The 24,249-nt window shown below is 39.7% G+C and overlaps 1 protein-coding gene across 3 annotated transcripts in view; it reads left to right on the top strand.

Annotated features, from left to right (window-relative positions):
- LOC124798356 (IQ domain-containing protein E-like) overlaps positions 1-24,249 on the top strand; it is a 284,773-nt gene that overhangs the window by 169,132 nt on the left and 91,392 nt on the right. The window contains exon 7 of one of the 3 annotated variants that reach the window (XM_047261738.1): positions 3,227-3,260. The exons of the other annotated variants lie outside the window; for them this stretch is intronic. Within the exon in view, the coding sequence (XP_047117694.1) occupies positions 3,227-3,244 (18 nt within the window). The 3' untranslated portion in view covers positions 3,245-3,260. Of the gene's footprint in view, positions 1-3,226; positions 3,261-24,249 lie in introns of those variants that run through there. 3 annotated transcript variants of the gene reach the window in all.

The raw sequence follows: 24,249 nt of genomic DNA, 5'->3' as shown, positions 1-24,249 counted from the left end.
GCTAATTTAAATTCTGTAAGCTTTAACATATCTATGCCAGTGGTCACATGATGTTCAGAGAGGCAGATTATATCAGCTGGGTTCGATGAATCTAATTCATCAATGCACATAAATAGTTCATTAATTTTACTACTAAGCCCTTGAATATTTTGATGTACTAAAGATAGTTGGTATTTCACATTTACTGAGATGAAATCGGGTGGAAATAAAATTTCTGCTGATTGCTGTAAATTTTTAACCAACAGCTGTGTTCGCTGACCCAATGTGCCAGAATTATGCTGTTTGATTCCTTTATCAAACTGAAGGTTTGTTTCAATCTTTACTTCTCTCAGAACCTGACTTCATTCTGTCCTACCTATCCTAAAAAAGGTGCTGCTCCAACGCCTGTGACCACTGGTATATTACCATTCATGGCAGTGCCTCCCCCCCTTACATTTCCTGCTATTAGCCCAGCCAGTATACCCTTCCTTTTCCTGTTGAGGTGTAGGCCATGTCTAGTATAATCCCACCAACAGAGAGAATCAACAGAAACCAAACCAATATGTGACCCCGCACCCGACCCAAGCACTGGTTCCAACTCCAAATTAACTCTCCCGACAGAAGAGTTTAAATGAGGTCGGTCATGGCTTCTCAGAACAGACACAAACTCAACACTAGTATGGTTCGTTGGTGATGCAATCTTTTCCAGGTCACACTCTATATTGTACCCAGGATCTCTGTCAATACTACTGCCCGGCCCACCCAGAATAACCACAGTGTCTTCCTTGGTAAAATCTTTACAGAGTGAACCTAAATCCTCTGTCACCTGACCCAGACCAGCACTTGGTTTAAAAAAATTTGTGACCTGGTATTCTGATCCTAACTGGTCCTGCAAAAGTTGGCCTACACCTCTGGCATGTGAACTACCTATCAACAAAACTTTCTTTCTCTTTGCTGACTTCCCTACATTCTTATTCAATTTTCTACTGAAAGTCTGTTGTGTCCTCTCTACACCTACCTCTGTCTGAGGCTCATCAGCTTCTAACTGAAGCAACAGGTCAAACTTATTCTTCATATTCACCACAAAGTTGTCTGACAAAGTTCTAGGTCTCTTACTCCTGTTACCTGTTGCCACTTCCCACCTCACTTTACCCTTCTCCCTCCTTAACGTGTTCAGATCTTCCCTAACATGCTCTAACTGTGCTTGAAGGGTACCAATTTTCCCCTCCTGTTCCACTATTTTTCTATCTCTACTGCATATCCTACAGAACCACTGATGAGTCTGATCCACTTCCCCATTTCCCACGCCGCTACAGTCACCCCAATGGAAAAAACTACTGCACCCATCACACCAAACCCCGGAGCTAACAATTCTACGGCAAGTCAGGCACATTTCACTCATGGTAAAAATCTTACTTTAGTGAGAATAAGTCAAATTAAATTACAGAAAAACAAGAAAACACATTTACGAAAGATCAGGTCTAGTCTTAATCATATGTAAACAAACTTACTTTAGTGACAATAAGTTAGATTACCGAAAAGAAGAAGAAAAACATGTTTACAAAAACTAGTCCTAGTCGCAACTGTATGTAAACAAAGCTACTACCGTATGTACAAAGTTTCCAGATACCAGAATTTAAAATTTATGCTGTGTTTTGCAAAATAAGAGTAAAAAACAAATGGATATGCTTTTCTTAACTTGCCGGAACGGAACAGAACAATTAAATGAGATTCTATAAGTTTTACTGTGCTAAAATGTATGCAAGAATAGGATCGTAACCCTACTTTATGTTCCTTTCGCGTTTTTTAGAATAATATGCAAAGAGAAGTGAAACCTTTAATAGTAAGCTTGCAAAACAAACTAATACATGTGTTAAACTACTTTCCTGAACTGAACAGAGTTTTATACACTCTAAATCACTTATCTGTATGGCAGCACAAAACTGACGCGAGTCGTAACACGGAATCCTGTGGCTGCATGTAAAGCATCATTCAACATGATGCTGTTGCTGTCAGGGTTCCTCCAAGCCATAATCCATAGTTAGCAGTCATTCACTGCAGTAGTAGCCCTTGGGTAGCCTGAGTGAGGCATGTCATCGACATGTCTCTCTGTATCTCCTCCATGTCCGAACAACATCTCTTTTGGTTCACTCCGAAGCGCCTGAATACTTCCCTTGTTGTGAGCCCTTCCTGGCACAAAGTAATAATGCGGACATGATCAAACTACAGTATTGACTGTCTAGGAATGGTTGAACTACAGACAACGCAAGTCATGTACCTCCTTCCTGGTGAAATGACTGGAACTGATCGGCTGTTGGACCACCCTCCATCTAATAGGCGCTGCTCATGCATGGCTGTTTACATCTTTGGGTGGCTTTAGTGACATCTCTGAACAATCAAAGGGACTGTGTCTGTGATACAATATCCACAGTCAACGTCTGTCTTCAGGAGTTCCGGGAACTGTGGTGATGCAAAATGTTTTTTTATGTGTTTACATCATCGTGAAATTTCAACATTCCAGGTGCAATACTCAAGAAGAAAAAAATTATTGTGCTTTACTTTCCAATCCTCCCTCTTAGTTCGAAAAGTGACTCATATTTGGCATGCTGCTTCTGAATCAGAAAAGTGGATCCATTCTGAAATCGAGTTGACTGAATCATGGATTTGGAGTCCAAATGTGAAAAATGCATCCAATTAAAAGATATTTAATGCTTAAGATCTGCTATAACAGTATTTTTGTAAATAGCTGGGAATATGATTTACGCATTTAGTGAGATTGCCTGTTTATAATAAGAAAAATTCTATGTTTAGTAAGCTGTAGTAGAAGAGCTCCAATGGACAGGTATGTATTGTCATTACTGATACATATGGAGGCTCCAATATCTAGTTGGAACCTTAATGTTTTCTATTGTATTAGCATAAAAATAGTAATGCTCAGCAAACATTATTAGAACAGTGGGGTGGTTCACTCATATGGTTCTCAGTACCTTGAGGACACAATGTTTCTTGATAACCATAATATGTGGGGCGATCGAAAAGTTTCTAGTCCAAAATAGTTACTGTAATGTCTCGCACAACAGACACCTCCTACTTTTATGGTGACTCTTTGTAGGTATGGAAGTTAAATTTCGTGGCTCCAGCTTTGTTAGTTTTGCCACCAAGATGCATTGTTTACTGTAGTGTAAGCAAAATTGTGAATGTCAAGAGAATCAAGAAATGTGCTGTGATTTAATATTTTCATTTGAAGGGAATTATACCCAAGTAAAGTGTGGAGCACATGCGGAATACACTTAAAGATAGTGCTCTGTCTTCCGCAACAGTGAAAAACTGGGCATCCAACTTAAAACATGGAAGAATGAGTGTGGAAGATGCGACAAGGAGCGGAAGGCCTGTCACCATTGCCACTGATGAAACAGCGACTGCAATTCATGATACGAATTTGCAAGATCATTGAACAATGATGTAGCAATTGAAACCACATTTAGAGTCTCCCATGGATGTGCTCAAGACATTGTTGCAGATATTTTGGGAATGCAGAAAGTTTCATCTGGGTGTGACTTGAAAGCAGATCAGAGACGAGAGCGTGTTCCGTGTTGTGAAGAAATCGTCTGTCACTTTGAAGCAGATGAAGACAGCTTTCTTGCAAGGTGTGTGACAATGGACAAAATGTGGGTTCACGACTTTGATCCTGAGACAAAACAACAGTCACAACAATGGAAAAATCCTTCATCCCCTACCCCAAAAAAATTCTGGGTGCAAAAATCAGCCAGTAAGGTGATGGCATTGGTCCCCTCAGATGCAGAAGGGATAATTATGGTGGATTACTTGCAAAGGGGTGTAGATATCAATGCATAGTGCCATTGCACCCTCCTGCACTGTTTGAGAGAAGAGATGAAGGAAAAAATGCACGGAAAATTGGCGCGCAGAGTTCCTTTGCATGAGGACAATGTACTGGTGCACAAAGCCCTCGCAACACTGGAAACTATGTGTGACTGCTGGTTCAAATTGTTACATTATCTGCCATATTCTCCAGATTTGGCTTCATCAAACCTAAAAAAGACCTCAAAAGATGACAATTTGACATTGATGCAGTGATTGATGCTGTGAACGCTAAGTTGGACTCAAAATCAAAGACCTTTTATTTGAATTGTTTGCAGAAGTTATCTGAGCATGTCTGCAAGTGTATTAGTGTACATGGGTATTATATTGAAAAATAAATTGGTGTTATGAAATTTCTGTCAGTCTTTATTTTTTAGGCTAGGAACTTTTTGACCCCTCCTCGTAAAAAATTTAATAGTAATTTTTCTATTCAACTTTTTCTCTTCTTCAGAGATCAGTCAATGTACCTTTGTGGCACAGCATGTCTCAAGGTATATTTCCTGCTTTAAGAAGAAAAATCCAGAATCCTATTTGTTAATATGTATTAATGTTTTTTGTGGGATGTTGTAACAGAATGTTACTCTCAGTTCAGACAAAACAACCACAGTAGCAGAAAAATTATTTTCTAGTATGATCCTGTAAAAGTGGTGGCAGATTGCATGCTAGTACTATCAAATTATGCATTTTCTTGAAAGGGATGTGCCAACATAGTAAGAAATAATGAATATTATTTATTAAGAGTTAAGATACAAAATTTATTTAACTCTTGGTAACAGTTTTATTTATGACACTTGATGTCCCATACCTAATCTATTGAAATCTAAATAACTTTGCTGTTCCTTGGCAGTCTGTGGTGTTGTCACTGTGACTGAAAGTAATTATGCAGACATCTGTTTGACTGTAGTTTGTTGTTCTGTAAACATCAATTGCTAAGTTAGAACTGTTGTTTTCTGAACAGAAATTGCTGTACTGTGCTCTTTAGTGTAGGGTGCGTGAACTATACTGAGGTGGCTGCAGGTGCTGAACTGTATCATCTGACTGTAGGATCAGAACTGTATGAGTGTCTGTGGCATCCTGTCTGTCAATGGAATGTTTTTCATCTCCACAAGTTCTAGACAGAAGCCAAATAGTTCCTAATTGGCAGTGCTCTCTTCAGTGGCTGGCAACACTATTGACAGATGAGTATGATGCACTGATGGATATGGTTCGGAAGCTGAACATGATCCAGATTTTTGAGTGCTGTCTGGAAGATGCCGAAAATCAGGTTTACTACGTGAGTGGTTGTGAGTAGTTGTGCCTCAGTGGTGACAGTCTCTCCTTGCATTTGCTGTATACATCTTAAGCCTGGCGCATAGCATCCCTCCTCTCAGAGGAGGGGAGGGAAGCAGATGAAGCCATCTGGCTTCATTAGTGTCTTGCTTCCTTTCTTTGCTCATTTCTGTATTTGGTGGGTGCATGTATGTTGCTCCCCCTGGCAGTTGCCCACAGCATCATGGAAATCCCATTCAAAATAACAGTGAGGTACCAACTGGTCAAGCTTTCACCATTTCGATGTCCTTAGTCTGGTCTGAGTTGTGAGGTGCGATATCCACTTCCATGGGTTCGTCTCCAGCTGGATGCAACTGGGGCTCCCTGGAGGCACTGCACTGGTTGGCGGGGGAAGGGGGGGCAGCTGCAAGGCCCCTCCTCAGATAGCTAGCTAGTTACAGATCTTTTGATTCTGAAAAAGAAAACAGCCTAGGACTTCTGCTTGCATGCATGTGAGCTAGGTGCAACCTGATTTGATTTTTATGGTGTGTTGTGACTCCCTGTAAAAATTGAATTTTAAACATGACATTGCTGGACTGCTCTATGCCTGAGCCTGGTACCTTAAGTCTTTTTCCCATATGTGAATGTTGAAATAAGTACTGGATCATTCAGTTAAAAAAAAAAGAAAAACACTTGTTTCAAGTGTGTTGAAGCTCAGCTTGTGGATGGGCGAGTAGCTTTAAAATTGACGTTAACATATGATACATAGAGAGAGGGAAATCAGTAAAGCATTGTCTTTATTGCACTATTGAACAAGCTTCATCATGTGTGACTTGAAAGTTCATACAATTCTTTCAGCGAGAGCATTGGCCTCAGGATGAAACAGTGCAGTTCCGGATTGTGAAAAGTCCTTTGTTTCATAAAATAGTCACTGACAATAAATTTTGGCAATATTTCAGTAAAAAGACCTACAACAAAGCCTGAATAGTCTGAGTTGAAGATATTGATGACCTCTGTATCACAAATGGAAATTTGTAGAAAACATGGATGAGAATGAGCACGTAGCTTCCAAGAAGTGGTTCTGCAAAATTAATAAGTAGGAGTGACCAGGGAACTGATGCCTTTGGCCACAGAAAATATTGTCAAGGTGGAGCTGACGTATTTTTGACATTTAAGTGGCATTTACCCAGTATCATTTCATTGTCTTTTTCTAGTAACAATGTTCTCTGGCATTTAAGCACTGTAGGAATAATTGCTCATGTTTCGCCTGGTTCTGAATGTATCAGAAAGCCAGCTTTGTACACTATAAGCACATATTGCATGTTCTTATAAGATTTAAACTCAGCTAATTAGTAATTTCTTATCATTTAGCCACTCCATTTGAATATACGGTTTGCTCTTAGGCAAAACAGTGTCTTAGGTACAAGCCTGCCAGTTAAATTTGAGCTGACTGGGAAATTTTCCACAGTGCCTTGACTAATGATATCTTTTGAAAACCAAGCATCAGCTGATGAGTCAAACCTTTTGTCTTTCCCTATAGGCAAACACACAAGCAAATCTGCATTCATGTGTTGTACTGTGGACTGAATATAATTTCATAGTTGTAATTCTGCGGAAATAGCACTCAGCACTGCAAACATTGAGCTGCCCACGTAAGAACAGTAGCCGCTAAAGGTTGGTGGTAAGTGGGGAGGAATAGTTATGTCTGTCAATGTACAATAGAACTCCAATCATCTGAACTCCAACTATCCAGATCATCAGTTATCTAATGCTTTGAGAAAAAAGAAACTTTTACTGTATGACAAAAATTGTTGGTAGTGTTTGATCGTTATGACAGTTTACATACAATGTACACTTCTTTATCATTCTAAAATCAATCCAGAGTGATTCTATTGAAAGACAGAATCTTCCAGTGAATAATGAACACACTATGTACTTTGTTTGAAGTGCAGTACGTACATTGGTGTTTTTGTGGTGCCCATCATTTGGTGTGGCCTGCACCAGTCTGTTTTGTAACATTAATGTGTTCATTGCTTGCCTTCTTGTTGCCAAACAAAATAGCTGAGGTGTTTAGCATATAAACATCAACAAAACAAGTCCTCAATTTTAAACTTTATGTCTGTTCTTGAGAATGAAGGTGGAAGTTTGTCGGGAAAAGCAATAAAACCAGCATAAAACAGAGAGCTCAAAGAGGCCATATTCAAGTTGTTATGCAGCAGGGAACATTGGGAAACCCTCTTTCAGGGCTGATTGTTTACAAAAAAGCAAAACATTTATATGAGAAAATGGACAATTTGTCTTCATTTAAAGTGAGCAATGGCTGGCGATAGAATTTCAAGGCAAGGCACAGTATTTGGGAGTTGGATTTAAGTGGTGAAAAACTATCAGAAGACACAAAAGCAGCAGAAAATTGTATTGAAAAATTCAAAATTGAAGTAGACCCTTATGAACCTGAATTTTTGTACAATGCAGATGAGACAGACCTTATTTCTAGGGCTTAGCCTGAAACAACTTCAGCTTTTAAAAGGGAAACTATTGCTCCTGGACATAAGGTTAATAAAGACCTCATGTTATTGTGCTGAAATGTATCCACTTTAGGGGAAATGACAAAATACCCTTTTGTTGATAGAAAAATAAAAAAACAGGCTTTCAAAAATGGTAAAGCACTTCTTATCTTATATAGGAATCATCCAAAGGCCTGGATGACTGCTGTGTAATGACCCAGCCTATTGCAGGCCACTATGTGTCAGGATGGGCAGAATCACACTAGGGTGTGCTCTGAAACAGTGGTAGCATTGACAGGTGTTTATTCAAGCAAGCTTATGCAGAACACAGTGCCATATTGCAGTGACAGAAAAAAAGGAAATGCAAAACAGCAAAAAAGGATAGATACATCAATTGTGTTTACACATTTGCTGAATGTCAGTTTGTGGGATGGAGTTCCATGTCTGTTGCACTTGGTCAGTAAATGCAGGGATGATTCATGAATGATGCTGGAGTTGTCATCTGATGATGTCCCACATGTGCTCGATTGAAGACAGATCTTTTGACCAAGCAGGCCAAGGCAACATGTTGCCATTCTGTAGAGCAGGGTGGGTTTCAACAGTGGTATGTGGGTGAAAGTCATCCTGTTGGAAAACCCCCCTTGGAATGCTGTTCATGAATGGCAGTATAACACATCAAATCACCAGACTGGCGTACAAATCTGCAGTGTGGGGTAACCATGAGAGTGCTCCTGCTGTCATGAAATCACACTCCTGACCATAACTCCAGATGTAGGTCTAGAACACAGACTGGTTGGTTGCAGGTCCTCAACTGGCCTCCTCCTAACCCAACACATGGCCATCACTGGCACCGAGGCAGAACTAGCTTTTATCAGAAAACACAACAGACTTCCACCCTGCCCTCCAATGAGCTCTCACATGACACTGCTGAAGTCGCAAATGGCAGTGGTTTAGGGTCAGTGGAATGCTCACTACAGGACATGTTGTTTTGGAGCTGTGCTTGAATTAAATGATTTGTATCCATTTGTTGCGTCACTGTGGTGCCAACTGTTGCTCAAATTGCTGCTGCAGATGCAGTATGATATGTCAGAGCCATACGCCAAACATGATGGTAGTGCTATGTGGATGACCGAAGCCTGGTCTTCTTGCGATCATACATTCTCATGACTACCATTACCAGCAATCATATACAGTGGCTAAATGTCTGCCAAGCCTTTCTAGAATATTGCAGAATGAAAATCCAGCTCCTCGTAGCCCTATTGTATGACCTCATTCAAATTTTGTGAGGTACTGGTAATGGAGTCTTTGTCACCTTCAAGGTTTTTTGACTGACATCAACTCACCACATCAAACCTCAAAGGTGACTAATGCTCATAACTATTACAGCATGTATTTAAAGCAAACCTGATTTACATTTTCATAGTGGCACTATTAGAACCACTGTTACGTAACTGGGGTGAAATCTGAAAAGATATGATCTTTCTGATGTAGAAACATACCTATCAACTTCTGTTTATGCCACACTACTCCTTCTTGGTGCTGTGATTTTTTTTCATCAGTGTATGTGTATGCAGACACATCCAGTTGTGGAATGCTTGACACCCCAATCATGCCGAAGTCGTCCACTTTCCAGGGTCGTCGTGGCAGCTGCTATGGTCCCCGTTTGCTGTCAGCAAGTAAAGATAAAAACACTGCCAAGGGCCTCCTGAGTCATGTCGGCTAAGGACACACTTGCATCCTCGTAACCACCATGTCGTGTTCTTGGGTGCAATAGCAGATGCTAGATGTTTTTATGCTGAGCAGCAACTCCCCAGTCACTCCACAAGGGTTAGAACAGGACAGTGGCCAATGATGTCTAGGTGGCTAGGAGGCTACGAAGGCTCACTTCTTCCAGCTGGATTGTAGATAGTTTGCAGCCTGTTAGCTACAATCGCTCAGAGTATGGAGGCTGGCCAGACTTCGGTGTGTTACAGGTTATTATTTCGCTCTTGGTCACACTATGTTCGCTGTTCCATGCACTTGACTGTTGACTTATGTCACAAACCCTTGTTTTCCCGTAGTGTTTTATCATAATGTCAGCAATACTGCCCAGTGGTTTACTTGATTAGCACATCGGCCAGGCTGGCCTCTAATGCCTGGCCACGGTGAGAACAGAACTTTAAAAATTCACAATTCGTGCACCAAACTTTCCCATGGTGCAGAATAGCCTCCCCTCTGTTGAAAGATTTGTCTGGAATTTTCCAAGATGAGTCTTTGATTGAAATTATTCTTAACACAAAAAACTATGTACCATGCAGATGGCAACACTCATCTCCAACAATGATCTCTCTATCATCAGTTTCTCCCTTATCCACTGCTGACATGAATTTACTCTCGAAGTGCTGTCTCCAGGACCTTATTAGAATACGATCCTTACCCTAATGCTTATACTACTTAATACAGTGGTTTTACCATTAATGATAATACAGCTTCTGTGCAACTCTAATTTTTTCAGCCCCTCAGGTTTCCAATTTTCAAGACAGTTTGCCAACACAGTTTCTGGTGAGAAGACCAAGTACAGCCAATTCCTCCTACCTTCTGGAAGTAAGACCTTGTGGGCAACATTTGTCTTTTACAACTTGTCTCAACCATTTTCCCAAAAAACATATTCGCCCAAATGTCTGCATATCAATTTGTATTGGTTTATCCGGACTATACTCCCTTGAGTGCACTTCTCCAAATTCACTAACGACATAATCACATGAGCTTCCCTACTATCCGAAATCAACAATACTTCCTGCATCCTTATCTGTATCCATTTCCCTCGTACCCTCCATTTCACCAGATACAGATGAATGTTGTAGCATTGAACCAACCCAGGCTGTAGGTAAGTGAACTGCTATATGTACCTTTGCTCCATTGGTTCTTACCCTTATTCTAGTTGTATGAAAAAATAATGCTAAATTTCTTTCTGTCACTTCCACTATGTCTTAATTCTGCTGGGAACTGCTTCTCTGCTAGGTGTAATTCCAATGTAAACTACTGTGCTGGAATGAACACTGGCCCAAGCCATCCATTTACGACATGATACATTGCTGGCTACGAAGGCTTTCCCGGCGTAATAATTGATAACATTCTTCTCGGGTATGCAGCCGGATCACAACGTCTTCATGACACAATATTTCCGCGGTCCATCTGGCCGCCATGCTTCCTGCATTATGATCATCTCACTCTTTGCATCACCCAGCCTATCTGCCACTGAATGGAGCAACCATGCAAAGGCCAACTTGTTAGCCCTGTATCTTCACCAGATCATTATTCAACACCTTCTTTGTAGCACTGGTATACTGAGTCAGTTCCATAGCTAACTTCTATACTAAACTCATATTGTTTAATACCCTCTGCTCTAAACTGGACAGTTGAGTTCCGTGACATTCTTTGACACCATTTATATAATTTGCCATTTGCTGGATCTGACTAAGTGTACAATTTAATTTCCGAACATCCTCTTCAACCGCTGTCCCAAACACCATTTTAGTCATTTAACTCCCATATTTAACCAACCTCTTTTCCTCCAAACTTTACCCCGTTGTACAATTTCCACCAGTTGTGATAACTGTGACCTTAATTTACCATGAGTAAAGTGGAGCTCATGCTACTCCCATTGCACTTCCCTGAAAGTGTCACTTTCCTGTGCCCCTTTATACAGTTCCAAAAAATATCCTCCATTCTCTGAATTTCATTCCCAATTTCCCAGATATGTGCTTTGGATTTCAGTGTTCACTGATGGCTCTTAAGCAAGGTGTCAGACTGCCTAGAGAACAACACACCTGGTTCCAACAGTTGAACAACAGTTACCCAATCTGCTCCACTTCTGATGAAGTATGGTTAACCCAGGACTATTCCCATTATTCACTATGTCCTCATGAAGTTGACAACCGGGAAAAGGAATTCTCCATCATCTCCTCCCTCCTTCCAAAATGAGTAACTAATGACAAATAGAAACAAAAAAACGACAGTAACAAAAATGTGACCTTAACCCTACAATAACAAAAGAAAAATACATGTGGCAGTGACATGAAAACCTTAAATCCACTCGAACAAAACACAGTGCAGAGCGTACCCATAACACAAATATTAAGAATATATTTAACACCAAAATAACATTACAAAGAACTAACAGCATAACTAATTACGTGACCTCAAGCATAAAACATATCTTGTGCATTGTGCTGACTAACTGCTGGAGGTTCCTTCCTTCTACTTACTGCACCTATGGGGCTGGTCCCAGCTAATTGTGGAACCGCATTTGCCATACTCTTAAATGGTTCCAGGCAAGTGGCATGCATGGTAGATATTTTGGTAGGAAACTGTACCTTTACATTAACTGGCGAGGTCATCTCTAAGACCTGATACAATCCATGATATTTGGTCAAGAACTTCTTCATCTTTCCCTTTGGTGTACAGGTATTACGAGCCAAAACCCACTGCCCACACACTTTTTCAACTGTTCCCAGCATTCCAGATCCTTCGTGTTCATCTTTTGCACATTTATCCATACTGTCTGTATTCTTCTCATAAACTTCTTTGCTGATTCACAATTTGGTCCTGATTTAGGACTGAAAACAGCAAAGGGGGAAGGGGGGGTGTCGTTTTCACCCCATATGCTACCTAAAATGGTGACATGCCTGTTCCCATTTGAAGCTTTTGAGTTGTATGCTGAAACCACATATGGAAGATAGGTATCCCAGTCACTGTGTCTAGCATTAATGTAAAAACTTAGCGTTTCCAAAATGGGCTTAATGGACTCTCTCTGTCCTTCCATTGGTTCAGGGATGGAATGGGCTTGTTCATAACTTCCGAATATGCAATACATGGCATAGATGTTTCACAAGTTCCAAAATGAAGTGACTAAGGTATCAGGCACCCCAAACTTCAGTAACCAAGTGTTAACCAATGGCTCTGCCATGGTACTGGCCTGTTGTTTTGGAATTGCTGTAATTATTAAACATCATAAAAAATGGTCGATGTTCCTAAGCACATACCTATTCCCTGCAGGTACTGTTATATGGTCTGCAAATGTCAAGCCCAAGTATTTGAAATGACTTCACCGCCACAGGTAAACTCTGCAAAGGGATTCTTTGATGGGAATTAATACTCTCTTCACACATGCTACACAATCTCTGACATACCGCTTCATGTCATGCTTCATGTTACGCCACCAAAACTATCCTGCAACACTTGCTGATCACCCACCGTGACCTGACAGCACATGGCCATGAGCTCTGTTTTGGAAAACTGCTGGGACCATACCACATGGTCCACATTTTGTGACTGTGCACAACAAATCATCATGTATGGTAAAGAGTGATTGTGAATTAAAAGCCTGACAATCTTTATCCTCATAATCAAACTCACTAAGCTTCAGAGCCCAATGTATTAGACAACTAGATGGGTCTTTTAGACCAAGCAACCATTTCAGTGAGACATGATCAGTGACAAACTTAAATCCTACCATACAAGTAATGCCGGAAATATTTAATACTGTACATGGCCGCTAATATTTCCCCCATTAAGTAGTTACAGTTTGTCTTATCTAACTGCCTCCTAGCATATGCAACTGGGTATTGCTGCCCATGTCATATGACCCAAAATACAGCTGACTGCCTCGTCAGAAGCATCACAAGTGAGGATGAACAATTTTTCAAAATCTGGAAAAATTGGTTAGGGATCTGACATCAACACCTCCTTAAGTTTCTTGAATGATAGCTGACACTGTGTGTCCACTGAAACTTTACATCCTTTTTGAGTGATCTGTTCAAAGGTTCAGCTATTTTTGCGAAATCCTTTATGAATTTCCAGTAGTAACTGCACAAACAGACAAACAAGTGTACCTGTTTGGTCATCTGCTGTGCTGGAAAATTTTGAATTGCTTCCATTGGTCTGCACGCTGCACTCAATAATTACTTGTCCCAGACAGTGAATTTGAGTTTGAACAAAATGGCATGTTTCCACACCCAGTATAAAACATGCTGACTGTAACCTACTAAAACAACCAAATGGCATCCACTTATACTGATAATGTCTACTTGGTGCGGTAAATGCTCTCATTGGCATATTCTCAGTTGCCACTTCTGACTGATGATAACCACTTTTCAGATCTGTAGTAGTAAAGTAACAACAAGGACTCAAATTAACCTAGGTTTAGGTAATATTAGGGTTTGGATAAGTGTCTGTAATGGTCTTCATATTCAGAAATCTATAATTGCAGCAAAATCTATATTTCTTCATTCCAGCCAATGATTTCCTAGGAAAATTATAATATTTGCACTCCATGGACTGTCCTCAGGTTCTGTGATCTCATCTTGTAGTTTCTGTTACATGAATTACTTTTTTAATGGCTGTAAATGTCTCGCTGTGCAATACAGTTTTCTGTAAATTGGTGTACTATCCCCTGTTGGTATATACTAAGTTACCAGAGTTGTTGGTAATACCCCGTTTGTACAAAACAAGTTGCTAAACTTCAACAATACTTTTTTGCACAGCTATGTGATCACAGCCATTCAGGTAACCCAGCTTCTCACATAACATTGCTTTGTTGATGGTTTGCTTGTGGCTTCTGTCCAGACTTGACCTATCAATATCTTCCTCTTATAGTACTTCCAGAGTGACTATAACTATATCTTTTGCCAAAATTATCAATGCTAACCAGAACAATATATTCCCCATTAACATTACTAGTGCGTGCTAAGCTTCTGCACACCAAACAGTGTGAACCATCCAACTCTTCATTACTTGAGAGTGATTCAACCATGTGCAAAGGACCAATAGGCAAATTGGCATCCACTGGAACCCTCACTATCTTACTCATACCTGCCCGATATTTTATCCTGCTGATAAATCTTTAATAAAGTCTTCTGCAGTATAATTAGCATCACGTTCATGACAATTGAGTCTCACGACATGACTTTGTTTGCAACTGTATCACCCAAGTGCAACAAAGCTTCTATGAGCTCAACCTTGCATCACCAAAGATCAATCCTCATGCTATGTATGTCAAGAAAATCTAGTCCGGGGATCACTGCATATCCTTCACTCATGTATGGCAAAACTTCCATTGCTATGTAAACTTTGTTGCCCCAATGGTAAACTCAAGTACTGTTGTACCCAACAACTTTACACTCCTACGCCAACCCCACGTAATTTATGTCATGGTGGCCCCAGTCTTCCCTCACTCACAAGAAACCTCTATTCCACACTACTTACTAAGCCCATTAAGCAGCATCCCATCTATGCACTAACTTGTGTTGGGTTACGGTCTGCTGGGGTTGCTTTCTGACAATTGAAGCATTCCCATTTGAGTTTAATAGCTGCTTCTCCCAGTGGTGATTCCCACTCTTTCTCTCCCCACATTCAGATGGTTGGTGGCCCATTTCCTGACACAAGTGACACTCTATTTGATTACACTGTTTCTGCATATGGCACTTATGTCCACACCTATAGCATTTGACCTCAGAAGTGAGTAACATTGCTTCATGGAAAAATCTGTTTCCTCTAATTGTGCTGTGATTCTAAGTGCTACTGTTAAATCACTCAGATTCTCAATGCAAAGTCTTCATAATACCACAGAAGAAACATCTAGTGTCCTGTTTTCAGCCTCCAGCATTAACAACTTATTGGCCATCACATTCTGGGTAGGCACATAAGTCTGAGCATTGACTTCATGAATCCATTCTGAAAATACTTCCAATGACTTATTCTACTTCAAAGTCAAAGTACTAAGCTTCACGGTAACACTGGCATAGTCCAGTGACCAATTGCTGATGACTGTGCTTTACTGAGGGTCTCGTGATGTACCGTATATGTTGTGTCTTCCCCTGTTAAATGCAAGTTAGACACACAAAGGGTACTGTGTCTCACCAACCGCTCATTGCAGCAGTAGCTGTAACATCATTAATGAAAACTGACACATCTTCCACTGTTTTACCCAAAAAGGGATTGATAAGTGCAGCTACTGCTGGATCAAAAGAAGAAGAAGCTACCCCCAACTCTGCCTTATTTTCCCCTGACTCAGCCAATTACTGAAACTAACTGGCTTCCAGAGTCTCAAATCTATGAAGGAGGTCCTCATGCTCCCTCTTTGGGCAAAAGTTTTCCTCTGTTAACATCCACATTTGCTCTGTTAGAGCAGCAACAGACTCTGTTGCATGTGTTTCTACAATTTTGCGTACTTTACCTCTACTGTAATTAATACCAGAATAACAAATAATATGCTAAAATGAACCTTATAAATTACTTTTTCCTGCATATCACTACCACCTATACTCTGAACAATTGTGAGCCAAATGACCAACATGTCAACACATAAAACATGTGACTGCTACAGCCTTAGTGCCACAGCAATTCGTGCCCTGCAAGATTGCAAAATTGACACCTTACTGGTATTAGATTATCGGATCTACGATTATCCTTACCTATTAATAAGTCCACAGGTTCATGTGGCTTCACAAACATAACCTTAAACATACTCTATCTATTGCTCCTTATGTTATCTCTAATAACTGAGAACAAATATTGAATTACACATAAAAAAACTGAGACTCATCACACCCCATTGTGCTGAGCTGATACTGTTGAGCTGGAGATATGCCAATTACAACTACTCATACATAATTTACTAGAGTATCCAGTTTTACTGGTCAACACCAAACCACAGTGTTTTGTTATCAAGAGCTACCCAACAATCGCTTCTCTCATCAAACCGTAGCATTTGGAACAAGGATGAATGCTTCCTGACACAGCCTGCTAAACCAGCTGCAAATACCCAGCCTATTCTAGGGTGCTACACATTAGGGCGGAGAAGAGAAATGGGGAGGGAAAGGGCATATTTACGCCGCGACATTCAGTGAAACAGTGGTAGTATAGACAGATGTTTATTAAAGCAGTCTTATACAGCACTCTGTCTGGGCTACGCTGTGTGCATGCAAACACATCCAGTTGCAGAATTTTCTGGTGCCCCAATCATGCCAATGATGTCCATTGTCCTAGGTCAAAGCAGCAACTGCCATGGCGCCTGTGGGCCATTGGCAGGCAAAGATAAACACGGCTGCCCAGCCCTCTATAGTTGTGTCAACTAAGTGCCCCTGTGCATGTAGGTTGTCTCCATGTCAGGCACTTGGGTACAATAGCTAACACTAGCTGTCCTGATGCCAATAGTGATGGGACAATTGGTTGTTTCATCAATTGACTGGTCAATTAGTTGTTTTTTGTTAATATTTTTCAGTCAAATAATGTCTGCTATATGAATGTTTTAACTCACCATGTTTAAGTAGTTTCATTCAGTGTAAGACAGCTGACTGAAACAAGTCACAATCAGTTGCAGCCATGATATGAATGTTTTCACTCACTCATCAGGTTTGAGTGGCTTCATCAATGCAAGACAATTGACTGAAACAAGTCTCTGTCGGTTTTGGCCGTTATGTGATGTTTACACTCACTCTCCGAGTTTGAGTGATTTTATTTATATACTTTTTCAGCATTTTCAGTTGTACATGAAACATGACTAGGGTTGACAACTTTTTTATAGACAAATAAAGTATCTTATTCCAAGGAGACATTAATATAAAGTATATTTCTAAAATTAAGGTACATTCAAAATGTGTGTATTTACTTCCTGAAATACAAATTTCCGTACTTGTGGCATTAAATATCAATTTTTAGTTGGTGTTAAAAGTTTAATATCTGGTGCTGCACTGTAAATTTGTGTATATAAATGAACCAATTACTTTTTAACACATTTTTATTAAGTTGGTTTCTTGTCTGTTTTTTGTACAAATTATGCAATTGATTTGAAACTTGTTTCCTGATAAGCTACAGGCTTGTAACTTTCAGCACAGTTCAGAACTGGATGGTACTGTAACATTACCTCTCTTTTGAGTATGGTGTGCAATGGAGGGTACTTTGTTTTTTGGTCGGTCTGTTCGGTACAAATTTTTCAATTGATTTTCAACCAACTTCCCACTAAGCCATAGACTTGAAACTTTCGACTTAATTCAGAACTACATGACAATGCAATATTAACTCACTTTCTTTTCTGGTGTGTGGCGGAGAGTAGGTTCTTGGTGTGAGAACTGGATGACACTGTAATATTAGTTCATCTTCAAGTCTGGTGTGTGTGGCGGAGGGTACTTAGTCTTTCGGTCAGTCTGTCTGTCTGGTACAAATTTTGAAAATGATTTTAAACTTACTTCTTGATAAGCTATAGACTTCAATCTTTCAACTTAGTTCATAATTGGTTGATAATGCAGTATTAACTTGCTTTCTTTCCTAGTGTGTGACAGAGAGTAGGTACTTGGTGTACAACTGCTATTTGCCCGTTTTCTTCTTCCAGTTGTGAATGTTTCATACTTAAGAATGATTGCTGCTAAGCTTCGCTGTGAGATCAATTTTCTCCAGTTTTTACATTTGGGGTCTTCTTGCAAAATATGCCTATGAGGGAGCAATATATTGATTGACTCATTTGAAGAGAAACTGAAATAAACCTGAAGTTTACCACACGTCCTGCTGTAATCTCATCAAATTGTTTGAAATCAACTGAAAAATTTCACACTCACAAAAACCTGTAAAATTGAAATCATGGGTTGTATGTATGTAGCTGGTTACATAGTTTTCTGTACAAAATATTTACCTTCCACATAAATAAATGGCTGAATATTCAAATGATTTTGTATTTGTGGACATCATCAAACATTGCCTATAAAATGGAATGCAAGCTGTTGCTAAAGCAAGACAATGTTCCTTTTTTTTTCATATGTTCTTAAGAGAAACATTGTGCTCACCTTTGCACCCCCAACTAGGGCTGCAATATGACTGGATTTCTCCTGGTTGGTCTTAGTTTTGATGGTGTGCAGAGGCATACTGGAGGAATTTTTATACAACTGTCTGGGGTAAATATGGACCTTTTTTTATTCCTATGGAAATTCAATTGATTGGAAATAGATTCTAATAAGTCTTAGTTAAAATTCATTAAAAGAGGACCTAACTATAGATAGTTTCTTCATTCACCCTCCACCCCCCCCCCCTTTTTTTGTGACAGTCATGATTTTTGTAGCTCTGTCCAGAATTTTTTCCAAAAGTTATTTGGGACACCTATTCGTCCCAGATTTAACAATTATGAAACAATTTATCCTGAATTGTATGTTCATTTCACCTGTATCGGTATGCTGCTGCTGAAAGGATATTCTCCCAAATGAGTAATGTGCAGAGCGGTTATAAACACAGTATGTTGTAGAAACTACAAAAACAATGGTAGTGACTAGAATGAATTATTATGAAACTTGAGTTGAATGTTTTCATAAGGCTGTTGAAGAATACAAACATGCTGAAGAAAATTTACAGCACTGATAATTACTGTATGCCTGCTTGCACTCCTTCACCTTAGAAGGTACTAATAAAATATAAATTAATACGCTTTGTGTAACAGATTAAAGTGATAGTTTGCATTTATTACCTTCTGTTCAGACTTTTCTTGCAGTATCCACATTTTTTAACGTGTCCCAAATTTGGTTCTAGAAAATATGGTCACCTTTACACACTGAACTCTGCCAAATGAGCATGAGAACCTCAGGTGAATATGGATTATGCCCCAAACCATACTTTTCTAGCTAGCCCCATTTCTGAAATATCTGTGATCAAAGTTGTAAAGACAATTTTGGAACACACTGTATTTTCCAGACTTCTTTATTGAGACAATGAGAAGCCGCTGACAATGAGATGTTGCCGACAATGGGCGATCGCATACAGCATGATGCCGCCCCGTTCACCAGATAACTGAACATCTTAAATGTAATTTGCATTCCGCTCGTTGAGCTGTATAAAACTGATTTCATTTACATTCATTATCCTTACTGCAGATTAATACTACATCTGAATATGAACATCTCTATAATGTGCTTTCACAAATTCTCGTTACTCTCATGTGTAATTTATATCTGCTGATTGGCAGGAGTGCATGCCTGCTGACACTGTTAGCACTGAAACACAAGCGAGGAAACATTGCCCCTCTCATGTCCCCACTTCCCATAGAACATCGTGGCCATCGGCTAACTTATTGTCTACTGACTATATGTGTCTGGGAAAATAATCCGATTTGCCCACATGTACGCGATTTTGGAAGTTTTTGTCTGGGGTCAGCAATTTAATGATGGCAGGCCTACCCCAGTGATACGTCAGGTTAATTAGTTACACATCAATGGAACTGGAACAAATTAATCCACAACAGTTTATGAATCAGTTTTATGTGATGAAAAGAAAAAATACTCCAGTATATTCATAATTAAGTGAACATGTATACTGCCTATGTTAACTTTGGCATACCCCTGAGATGTCTTCACTTAGGACCATCCTCTATCAATATAATGTCCAAGGTGTTTTGTTGTAATGTTAACAGTACCATCCAGTGGCTTACTTGGTTAGCATATTGGCCAGGCTGGTCTCTGCTGCCTGGACACAGTGGAAATAAAATGCTAAAAATTCACAACTCACCCAACAAACTTTTCTGGGACACAGCAGCTACTTTGTTTTGTAACTGGTACAATTCAGTTTTCATACCTGAAGTAATTCTGACAGTGCACCCACCCACCACACAGAAAGCCTTTGTGATAGAGAAAATAAATGTTTCAGTCGGGTATCAAAGCTATGAAGTGTCTTAGTCACCAAAACTATGAAGCGACATTTCAGAAGACAACTGTTGAGGAGGCTTTTGATATAAGAAGGAAGTGAAGATGGCATTCTGGCTCATCACCAAAAATTGAATATAAAAGACTACTCTTACACGGTAGTGGAAGCCTGGAATTTGGTGAAGACAACCACTTTAAGTGCTTGGAATAACCAGAAAAGCATTTCAATCGAACATGAGGTACGGAAAGACTAATGTGATAAGGAGAAGTATGAGGAGGAAGACGAAGAAAGAGAAGCAGCAGAGGATGAAATCTCACTTGAGCACAACAGAAAGAGCCGTGCAGAGGATATAGGTTAGTGGTTAGCTTGTGATTCTTTTGACTCTGGATTCCAAGTTCTCAGTGACGATCAAATCATTCAAAGTGTGAAAGAAGAAACTGTCACTGAACCAGAAGCAGGACTGTCAATTGGTGATCCTTTTGCATGTCTTGATACTGTGCTGAGATGGATGTAACAGCAGTTTTGGTGTGACCATATACAGATGCTTGCCATCAAGTAGGTGCAGGACTTGACCTCACAGAAATGATTAAAGACCGCAAAACAACTGACTCTGACCACTATGTTCATATTCTGATGCTCTCTATAAGTACAGTAGTGTACAAAATGGAAACAGCATTGTCTTGTAATCATTAAATTAATTTTACAGTAGTATCTATACACCAATTTAGATTCTTTCTTTCTTTCTTTCTTTTTTAAGAAATGACCTGTTTGCATGATTTATCCAATTATCCAAATATTTGGTTATCTAGATAGGACCTGCTCCTGTGTCATCTGGGTAATTTGATTTCTACTGTATCATGAAATTTCTTGACTGTGGATATAATGACAAGAGCCTCCTTCTCAATCTTATTGTAATTTCACTGTGTCACTGACAGAGTCTTTGAAGTGAAAGCAGCTGGTTTTTCAAAACTATAATGTTGATGTGTCAGAACAGCACATGGATAGTCTGAAGCATCCACAGCAATGGTGAGCATTTTGTTTGTTTGTTTGTAACTTCTACAGTCTTTCCTTCTCACCCCGTCTAGTAAGTCTACCCTGACCCAGGGTTGTGGGTGACTTTTCCAAACTCTGTTCCTTTTTCTAAACATCACCAGTCCTTTTCCTTCATATCTCTCCCTTCCCCGTCAGCACTTCTGCCAGAAGAAGGAGCCACTGGCTCTGAAAGCTTGCAAATTGTAATATCTTTTTATCTGTGTGTTCTCCTGCCACTACTTGGTGAGCAGATTTCTGATCTCCAATTTTTTTTTAATTTATTGTATGTATCACGTTTTATACTAGAAAATGAAAGTGTGCCACTGACCCATTCTTTATAAACTGTGCTTCTGTAGTTAGCACTGTCAGGAACAACATTTAATTTAGTAGGTACAGCTAACTCTTGATAATTCACCAAGAAGTGTTTACTTATGACAGTCGGCTTGCCAGAAACTAGGCCAACTTTGAGCTACAGTTGCAGTGTGACTGGATTACCACAGCAAAAACAAATTGCATGCTGCCGAGAACAGTTAACATGTTTGTCTCGAGTAAATCAATTTATTCAAGATGTATAGCTGCTTGTTTCCACCTATTACTACTGTAATCTGAATTGAAAGATGAAGATGGCTGCTACTTATGAAAATAATATTCAGAGGCTATGTTTTTTGATCACTTGTAAGTGGTGGTTCTTGTAGCTCATTAGCTGGGTATTACAGGCTGCTTGTGACTATGTGACTACACCTGTGCTGTTCATTAACTTTTGCTGTTTCACATTTGGTAGATTTTGTTTCTTGAGTTGATGAAGACACATCATGGACAATTAAAATCATTAATGACTCTTTTAATGATGAGTTAGACAGTTTTAAATTTTGAGCCTGAACGATCTGGGAGATAGGTGTGCAGGCTTGTGAATAATGGCAGCTCTTGCCTTTAAATGAACAGTGTCTACTTAAACATCTGAAGTTAGTTACCCATTCTTAGTAAGAGTATGAAATGTTTTTTTTTATACATTTTAGAAATTTTAATGTAGCTTTGACTAACTTGGGACTGACTACTGAAATGGTTTGTTAACAAGTTACATATGTGTGACTGCATAGGATTTCCCAGCTGTAATATACCTCTTCACTACTGCATATGCAGTGCCTTTCATCAGTCTGGGTGTTAGTCAACATTATGAAGTGAGATGCATTAAGGGGTATAGTCACTTAAGGGTGATTTTTTCCACCATATACAAACTCTAGGGATTGATTGATGAGAGGATACAGAACAAAGAACTTTTAATGAATTTATGTGTGGAAATGCATGATTTCCATCATTCAATCATACTTTGTTAGAGAGACTGAGCTCTAATACACTCTGTACCATGCAGCAACAGTTCAGTATGTGTGGTCTCCTTGTAGAGAGTGGTACTGTTCCTCATACATCATGCCCTAGAACTCTCTCCTGCCATAGTAATTGGTAATGTGTCCGATTCACTTCTCTTGCTGACTCACCTTGAGGTGGATGTGATACGGCATTGCACACAATGCTTCCGTCTTCTAATTGAGAGCTCGCCAACATGGTGTTTACTTACAGAAAGGCAAATGGCAATGGGCGGCAGGCAGAAAGGTAGTGTCTGGAGAGCTATTGCCACTGACAAGAACTGCAGCATTCAATGTTTGCAACAGTTTTTCACTGTTTGTCTGAGACAGCATCGTTCCAAAAAGCGGGAAATCATGAAGGATGTACCCAAAATATTCGGACACCGGACTTGGAGGAAAATGTAATGTTGGCTTCATTGCCTTCTTTAGAGACAATATAATGTCCATAGGCTGGGCTAGTATGCAGGAAATTAACTGATGTAAGTATTATGAATATCTGGTAAATTTCAAGTTATGAAATAAGGTAAAGTTTCAAAACTTTTGAATGTTTGTATTCTGAACTTGTTCACACATTGTAATGTTAAGTTTGAACTAATAATTCAGACAATATGTCTGCATTCTGGAGCCCTACAATAATTACTCTGCAATCGTTCGCCATAACATCCTCTCATATCTGTGCAGGATAAAGAAGTACAAAGATGCTATACGGAACAAAGAGTTTACATATTTGTCAGAGAAATTTCTGGTACATATGTATCAAAACTTAATAGAACTGAAGTTACACAATTTCATGTTAAAAACTTCAACATAATTCTAGAGACATGGAATATGAATATTTGAGCATGCAGTAATTAATTTTAGTTTTCACGGTTTTTATATGAACTTTTCTTTTTGTAAAAGAAGATGTTGGTACCTCCTGGTATCGTAGAATTCACAATGTGTCTTGGACTTGGGTAAATTACATGGCATGATAATTGTCAGGAGTCTTCTTGGGTTTGCTGTTGAACCCCAACATTAATGTGACTTAATATCACAGCTGTCCATCTGTCCAGCATCTTCAGGAGAGATACTATTGCTGCTGAGTCCCACTGAAAACTTATGCCAAGAGTGGAAACCATTATCCTGTACAGAGCCCTGTACAATGTGTACTCATACATCCCTCACTGCTGGCTGTGCTCTCAAGAATAGGCTTGTCTCACTGCTATAGCAATCACATGTGCCAACAATGTATTACAGTCAATGACTATCCTCAAACATTTGAGCTAGGTGCAACAAAGAACATTGCTGGTTTGCTGTGGGGTAGCACAGGGTTCCACACCATGATAAGGAGAAAAACCCTGTCTCTATTAATCAAGTTGTCTGACAACTACACTCCTGGAAATGGAAAAAAGAACACATTGACACCGGTGTGTCAGACCCACCATACTTGCTCCGGACACTGCGAGAGGGCTGTACAAGCAATGATCACACGCACGGCACAGCGGACACACCAGGAACCGCGGTGTTGGCCGTCGAATGGCGCTAGCTGCGCAGCATTTGTGCACCGCCGCCGTCAGTGTCAGCCAGTTTGCCGTGGCATACGGAGCTCC

The sequence above is a fragment of the Schistocerca piceifrons genome, chromosome 1 (assembly GCF_021461385.2).
Source record: "Schistocerca piceifrons isolate TAMUIC-IGC-003096 chromosome 1, iqSchPice1.1, whole genome shotgun sequence".
Taxonomy (NCBI): Eukaryota; Metazoa; Arthropoda; class Insecta; order Orthoptera; family Acrididae; genus Schistocerca; species Schistocerca piceifrons.
The sequence above is the reverse complement of the archived record's forward strand: the minus strand, read 5'-3'. Positions and strand labels throughout refer to the sequence as shown.